General features: G+C 48.1%; 1 protein-coding gene across 2 annotated transcripts in view; it reads left to right on the top strand.

The window, feature by feature from the left end:
* Positions 1-2,073, top strand: part of Cisd1 (CDGSH iron sulfur domain 1) — a 22,526-nt gene extending 20,453 nt beyond the window's left edge. For both annotated transcript variants that reach the window (XM_008829010.3, XM_008829011.3), the window contains exon 3: positions 1,670-2,073. In XM_008829010.3, the coding sequence (XP_008827232.1) occupies positions 1,670-1,759 (90 nt within the window). In that variant the 3' untranslated portion in view covers positions 1,760-2,073. The remainder of the gene's footprint in view (positions 1-1,669) is intronic.
* The last annotated feature ends 5,597 nt before the right edge of the window (positions 2,074-7,670 follow it).

The following is a 7,670-nucleotide window of genomic DNA, read 5'->3' as shown; positions in this document are numbered from 1 at the left end:
CGTTATGTCAAACAGGATTCATTTCCTTGGGTACTACTAACACTTTCCACAAGCACGAAAAAAAAAAAAAAAAAAGAAAAAAGAAAAAAATCAAAATCAGAGTTAACAATGTCCAGAGGCCAAGCAACCTGGAACATTCTGAGTCAACGTAGAGATTTTTTAATGTAACTTCTTGAAAATGAAATGTGTGCTGAGCCTGGAGGACTTCCTGGCCTGGTCTGTACTCACAGTGAAAGGCAGTGGGCGTGTTCTGCACAACTCATTCTTTGGAAAACACTGTTAGAAATTTAGTTCTGTCCCTTTTCCCTCCCACTGAGCATGAAAATGCCAGTTATACGTGTGACGGGGAATTGTGGAAATGAGTAAGAAATGGAAATTTATAATCATACCTCCAGAAGAAAATGACTGTGAAGGATATTTAAAAAGGAAATACTGGCATACTTGTATGAAAGGGAAATTTAGGGTAAGAATGGGTAAACAAAATGGAGAGATTGGGGCAGACTGCTGCGGAGATGGTCAGCAAAGAGTCTGTTGTGTGGTACCATTCCTGGGGAGACAGACAGAGGTCTCCTCAACAGATAGGGAACCAAGGTACGGACACCACCAGAGCCCAACCCAGTGAACCACTAACTTGTTGGGGCTGCTTAGGAGTGTCGATGACTCAAAAGACAGCTGCATCACCAAAGCCTGCCCCACTGTGGGTTTCTGTGTCTCAGCAGTGGGTCAGGGCTGTGTGCCAGAGAAGCATGGCCTGGTGCACCTGGTCAGTTACAGGGGTTCCTGAAGCTGTTGTCTACTCTCTGAGCTTAGGAAATCTCCCTCAAAACATCCTGTTTACCTCCCTTTAGAACATCCTAATTTTTACAGAGCTGCTCTCCAAGATACATTTGTCTTGGAAGAAATTGCTACACAACAGGGTCATATACGAAATGGTTTCTTTCCCCTTTATTGTTTTTGTTTGGTTTTTTTGAGATAGGATCTTGTGTAGCCCAGGCTATCCTTGAACTCCTGATCCTCCTGCCTCTGAGGCCTCTTCAGTGCTGAGGTTACAGGTATGGACCACCAAAGTCAGCTACAAGTTGATGATAATGGACTAAACTTGAAATCTTACAAACATAGCCATGGGGGTAACTTGCAGGCAGAGAGCCCGCCTAGTGTGCACAAGACCCAGCATCCAACCCCAGGACACACATGCCCTAATTTTTTTTAATTTTTTAAAAAATCTTTTTATTTTATTATTGTTATTTTATGTGTTATGCGTGTATTGCCTGCATGTAGGTCAGTGCACCTGTGTCTTGCAGTGCCAGTGGAGGTCAGAAGAGGCTGTCAGATCCCCTAGGACTGGAGTTACAGACGGTTGTTAGTTGCCATGTGGGTGCTGGGATTCGAACCCAGGTCTTCTGCAAGAACAATCAGTGTTCTTAACCACTGAGCCATCTCTCCAGCCCCAACTTTCTTTTGACTTTAATAAATAGGCAAAAGACATAGATTACTAAAAGCATAGCTGCTAAGTAGCCAAGCTGAGGTCTCCAGCCTGCATCCCCAGCAGCACACTGAAGTCCAAGAAAACTCTGAGCTCTGGTGTGTGGGAATCAGATACCAACCCCCGCTCCCATGTGTGGACCTGTGTGGGGCCAGGCACTACAGTCTCCCTTTCTCTCCCCTCCAGTTCCCGTTCTGTGACGGGGCTCACATAAAGCACAACGAGGAGACTGGAGACAACGTGGGACCTCTGATCATCAAGAAGAAAGATGCTTAATGGACAGTTTCCAGGCAGCACCCCGGTGTCATGATGTCACCTGATGGTTTAGTTAGAAGACACCCACTCTGGCTCACCACCTGGATTCTAAATGTGGTCCTTACAAACAGCAGCTTTCAAGGTCCTGGCATCAGCTTGCTGTTGAAACATCGTGGTGCACACTTGTTGAAACAAAGTGAAAAAGGATAGATCAACCTCATGGCCTGTGGGTTATTTTGGTCTTGGAAGGATCGGTTTCTTTAAATTTAAAATAATGGTCTTAGAATATAGCGTGTCTTGAGGTTAACATATTAAATTATTCTCAAAATCATGTATATGTACCTTGTACTTGTGAGTTTAAAAAAAAAGATGACCGCCTTTTCACATTAGTTAACCTGGGAAGTAAATCAAATGTGATTAAGCTGCACTCCCCTCTTACTACAGCACTGGAGAAGCCCGTCAGGACCTGGACTGTCTCCTGGTAATGGCGCTGACACTTGTGTGTGTTGATGTTTTCTTTCAGAATTCACTGTCACTCTGCTTACAGTTGGCCAGGCCGACAACAAAGGGACAGCAGAGCCTTCATGTTCATCTGCATGGGTCCTTCATGGATCCCCAGACACCAGTGAGATAGCAGATCCCAGTGATGGCAGCTAGGCAGGCACAGAAAATGCCTAAGAATGTAGCCCTGCACTGTGCAGATGGCTCAGAGAGTAGAGCTCTTGCTGTGCAGCCTGAGGAGCTGAGTTTGGATTCCCTGAACCCGAGTAGAAGCCAGGCAGGTGTGGCAGCCTGCAGCCCTAGTGCTCACACTCAGGAGGCAGACAGGATCCCTGGGCAAGCTGGCTATCTGGCCCGGCCAGAATTAGCAAATTCTGGGTTCTGCAAGAGACCTTGCTTCAGTAAGTAAATGGAGTATGCTTGAGGACATCCCCAATGTCGAGTTCTGGCCTTCACTTGTGCATACACACGTGTACGCATGCCCACTGCACATATACATACAAAAAAAAAAAAACATAGAACTCTGGCCCAGGAGTGCCCAAAGCCCATGAACTGAGGCCCTGGTGGAATTGGGGTGCACATTTTCAAGTACCTTTTTTTTTTTTTTTGAACAGCCTCACTTTGTAACCCTGACCGACCTGGAATTCAGTGTATAGACCAGGCTTGCCTCACACCCACATAGACCACTTGCCTCTGCCTCCTGAGTGCTGGGATTAAAGGCTGAAGGTGTGCACCACTACACCCAGCACACTACCTTTTTTTTTTTGAGGCAGTCTCACTGAATCCAGAGCTCAGCATTTTCCCAGTGAGCTCCAGGGATCTGCCTGTCCCCTTTTATGTGGGTTCTGGGGGTTCAAACACAAGTCCTTATGTTTGTACAACAGGCAGTTTGCAGACTGAGCCACATCCCCAGCCTCAGCCTTTTAAATCAAAGTGATTGGACTGCCCAGCACTAACGGCTTTTGTCCCCAAATTTTAGGCCAAGATAAAATTTTTCAGCTCTTCCAGGAAAGGGAAACTTCTAATAGAAGGTTGTCAACTTGAATTTACTTTCTGCGGGAAGGTCTTGTGCTTGGTCACAAGTTTCCATTGTGAGCAGCCACATTTTGTGGTTAGAGTAACAGATGCCCAGCGATTTAAAGAATTAGAGATTTAAAGATTTAGAGAATTACTTCAAAGTAGGTGGAATTATTTTACATTTACATTCATTATGATGGTGTTTGGTTTTAAGATAAACGTTAACTAAGGGCCCCAATTAATGTCGTAAGTAGTATAGGGTACCTTCCAGGATGTTCTGCCAGTTGTGAAGCTGATTCATTGATGCACTGATTTAGTGGAGGCAGTATTGTTATGGGGCCTTGGCTGGCCTTGAACACAGTCCTCCTGCATCAGCTTCCCATGTGCTGGAGCAGTGACAGGCAAAGCCAGCAGACCAGTTGACTCATGATAGGCATTTGTCCCCAAATTTTCTGCCAAAATCAAGTTTTTAGCAGTCCTAGAAGGAAAAAAAACAGAAGGCTGTCGACTTGAATCTGCTTTTATTACAACTCCAACATTCTCAGTATTGAAGTATCTTCAGTGAAATGTTGCTAGCAGGCATTGATTGCTTTAACTATTTTGGGGGGGGTTTTAATTATTTTTGTTGAGACAGGGTCTCACTATGTAGCCCTGACTGACCTGGAACTCACTGTGTAGACCACCATGAGTCCAAGTAAGGGAAGTGCCTCTGTCCAGATCCCCAGGATAGCAGGGACTTCTAAAGGATGAACATTAACTAGGCACCTGCCTTTCCTAAGAAAAGTCCAGATTCCTCATGGCCTTAATCCAGACTGGGAGTCAGCTCAGGAGTCAGCCTGGCATGTCCAAGGCCCTGAGCTCAGTCACGAGCACCATGATTTTTTTTTTTTTTTTAGGTTTCATAATAGACTCCCATACATTAATAGATTAGCTGAAACTGTCAAGATGACTATTGAAAGAGCAAAGACCTGGACTAAGATTCTCCATTATTAAATAATAGTGTTGCTATGGCATTGTCTCTGCAGCTGTTACTCAATACTGTGACAATACCTGACCAAAGGAGCTTAAGGGAGGAAGGGCTCAACTTGGCTCACGGTTTGAGGATGCAACACCCACCCCCACCCCCCATGGGAAGAGCATAGCAGCAGGAGTCTAAGGCAGCTGGTCACAGGGCATCCAGTCAGGAAGCAGAGGGAATGCCTTTTATTTCGCTTAGGACCAAGCCCCTGGACTGTGCTGCCCTATGGGTGGATCTTCCCATCCCAGCTAGCCCAGCCTAGACACCCCTCACAGCCATGCCCAGTGTCTCAGGTCCACTGAATTTGACAGCATTAACCATCACATCAAGACAAAAGGGGAATTCCGCCTTGAACATGGGGCAGGAGAGTGCCATGCAGGCACTGTGTCAAGGAGACAGTCCCCACTTTTAGTAGGCCCCAAAGACAGCCAGAAGTCACTTTCGGCCAAGACCTCAGGCCTCAGGTGTGAGAGTTTTCATTTGTTAAGTATGAGTTGAATAGATTCCCAGTTTATTTTATTATATTGTATGACGTTTGGGAGGACAGGCATGGAGGTCAGAGGACAACTTCATGGAGTCGGTCTCCCCTGCATTCACATGGTTCTGAGGGTCAAACCCAGGTCATCAGAACTTCGAGGCAAGCATTTTGGCCCCAGCCGGTCCCACCTTGTCATTGATACAATTGTAAGCATTTCCCACCTGCTCGGGTCGGGGATGGACCACGTTGATTGCTGGCAGCATCACAGCCCCACCCATTCTCTGTTGGCTTAGGCGGTAGCTCATCTTGCCTGCTAGCAAGTGGAGCGCCGGAGGGAAGGTGTGTCTCCAGGTTCCAGAATCCACGCGGCTTGGCTGAGTCAAAGTCCAGCCTCCGATGTAACCCATCTGCCAGGTAATCCTTTTTCTTGGTTTTTCTTTTTCTTTTATTTTGCTGTTTGCTTGCTTGCTTTGGTGATTGTTTTTGAGACAAGATCTCCCTACGTAGCCCAGGCTGGCCTTGAGCTCTCAGTCCCGCCTCGGCCTCCCGGGTCCTGAGGCTGCGGTGAGCGCTGCGTCCCCAGCACCTTCTTTCTCCTCGTCTGTCCCCCGCATCCTACGGTCGGCGTGCGCGCGCTCCTGTCGGGACTTTCTCCGCCTCCGTCTTTCCTGCACACGACCCTCTTCTGTGTGTCTTCACGTCCCAGGCAGCAGTGTTTCCGGCACCCCTGAAGGCAACCTGGTCCCCAACCTCCTCCCTGCCTCCTGGCGCTGACTTCCCGCACCGAAGCCTCCGTCCTGAGCCGGAGCGCCACCTAGCGCACAGTCTGGTCCTGACAGCGCCGAACCTTAATCACGTTTTGTTCTTTACCGTCATCCGATGCTGAGCTGAACTTAAGTCCCTGAGCCTGTGCCTCTGGATCCCCCCAGAGCCGGTCGCCTTCAGCAGCTGGCACTTTTCTGACTTGCTGGTGACTCGGGCATCTGGTTTGGGAAATCAGTAATGTTCATAACCCTTAGGAAGACTTCACATCTTGATCATTATTCTTACTACCTGGAGCAGCTGCAAATATCTAGCAGATGTTCAATAAGTACCTATTTTAGTTCATAGATTTAAATGAAACTCTCAGAGGATATAAAGATGACTGCCTTGTTCTGTTCCAAACAAGAAAATCTTTTCTTTTTCAATTCGATTGCCTACCCATAGTACTCTAACCTCACCCTAGGAAGTCACCTGCTCCATTGCCCTGACTCCATCCTTTAAAAGAAATTTTTTTTGTTTGTCTGTATGCACCGCATGAGTGCGGGTGCCAGTACATGTCACATCCCCCCGGAACTGGTGTTATACACAGTTGTACGCCACCTTGACATAGGTGTTAGGAAGACCTTCCTCTGCAAGAGCAGCAAGTGCTCTTAACCTCTAAGCTGTCTCTCCAGCCCAGTTCCGGTCCCTCCCCACTGGCTGCACTGGTGCTCAGATAGCCAGTCCGTCTTCCCCACTGTTCTCACTTCACTCGTCCATTCTCACAGCGTCCAAAGTTCAGTTTCCATGGAAAAATTGCTCCCCAAAGGGTGTCAGAGCTGGGCCTGGGACTGTTGGGAGCCTCATAAATGGTTGCATCAGGCACCCTTTGAAGCAACACCCTCCACACACGTTGGGCTCCTTTGCCCGTTGGTGGCCTTTCTCACCCTCTGGGCATGTAAAGCAATCTCCACCTCCTGTTGCTCCCGTGTCCTTCTGCCCTGTACATTTACCTCTGTGTCCTTGACAGACTGGGCCAAGTGTTTGGCTAAGGATTTGACTGAAAGAAGACAAATTCATACTTTATTAACTTCTAGGGGGGGAAAGACTGATCCGACAAAACCTAGCATTGCTGATGGTGGCCTGGAAGGGGAACTAACCGAGCATTGCCTCGTTGAGGCAGTGTGGTTGTGTGCAGAGATTAGAGGTTGGGGGCTTCCAAATCAGACGTAGAGTCAAATCCCTGCTCACTCTCCCTTAAGATGAAGAGATCGCTGTCATGGTTAACTTTATGTGACTATTGGGCAGATTACATGGTGCCCAGATAGTTGGTCGAGCACTGTTGTGAATACTTCTGTGAGAGTCTGAGGGTGAGATGAACATTGAACTGATGAACAACATAAAGCAGACGGCTACCTCTAAATATGCAGGCCTCATCCTGTGATGCCTGGAGAGGACAGGAGGATGGATGTGGCCCGGGGCCAGAGCCCCTCACCCTAGCTTCCCTCTTAGCTTACATGTGCATGCACGTGAACACACACACACACACACACACACGACCCTCTCTCTGTAAGAGCCTTCCTCTGGTCTATTACCTATTACTGAGCTGCTGCTTTTTCCTGGATCTCAAGACTTCAGGTCTTCAGACGAAACGTCACAGCTACTCCTGGCGGCTCCAGGCCCAGCTTGCTGAAACGCCCTGCCACTGCTTCCCACCTCAGTAACTGTGTGAGGAAATTCCTAAAGTAAGGCTTCTTCTGTCTCTCCATCACCAACCTGAGTGTTTCTCTTGAAGATACTGATGCCACCTTTCCCCTTCCTTCCTTCCTTCCTTCCTTCCTTCCTTCCTTCCTTCCTTCCTTCCTCCTTCCTTTCTTCCCTCCTTCCCTTCCTTCCCTCCCTCCTTCCCTCCTTCTTTCCTTTCTTCCCTCCTTCCCTCCCTCCTTCCCTTCCTTCCTTCCCTCCCTCCTTCCCTTCCTTCCTTCCCTCCTTCCTTCCCTCCCTCCTTCCTTCCTTCCCTCCTTCCTTCCTTCCCTCCTTCCTTTCCTTCCTTCCTTCCCTCCCTCCTTCCCTTCCTTCCTTCCCTCCTTCCTTCCCTCCCTCCTTTCCTTCCTTCCTTCCCTCCCTCCTTCCTTCCTTCCCTCCTTCCTTTCTTTCTCTTCTTCTTTCTTCCTGTC

Source organism: Nannospalax galili, unplaced genomic scaffold (genome assembly GCF_000622305.1).
Source record: "Nannospalax galili isolate Female #2095 unplaced genomic scaffold, S.galili_v1.0 scaffold1454, whole genome shotgun sequence".
In the NCBI taxonomy this organism is placed as follows: Eukaryota; Metazoa; Chordata; class Mammalia; order Rodentia; family Spalacidae; genus Nannospalax; species Nannospalax galili.
This window is presented reverse-complemented; position numbering and strand designations above follow the sequence as displayed.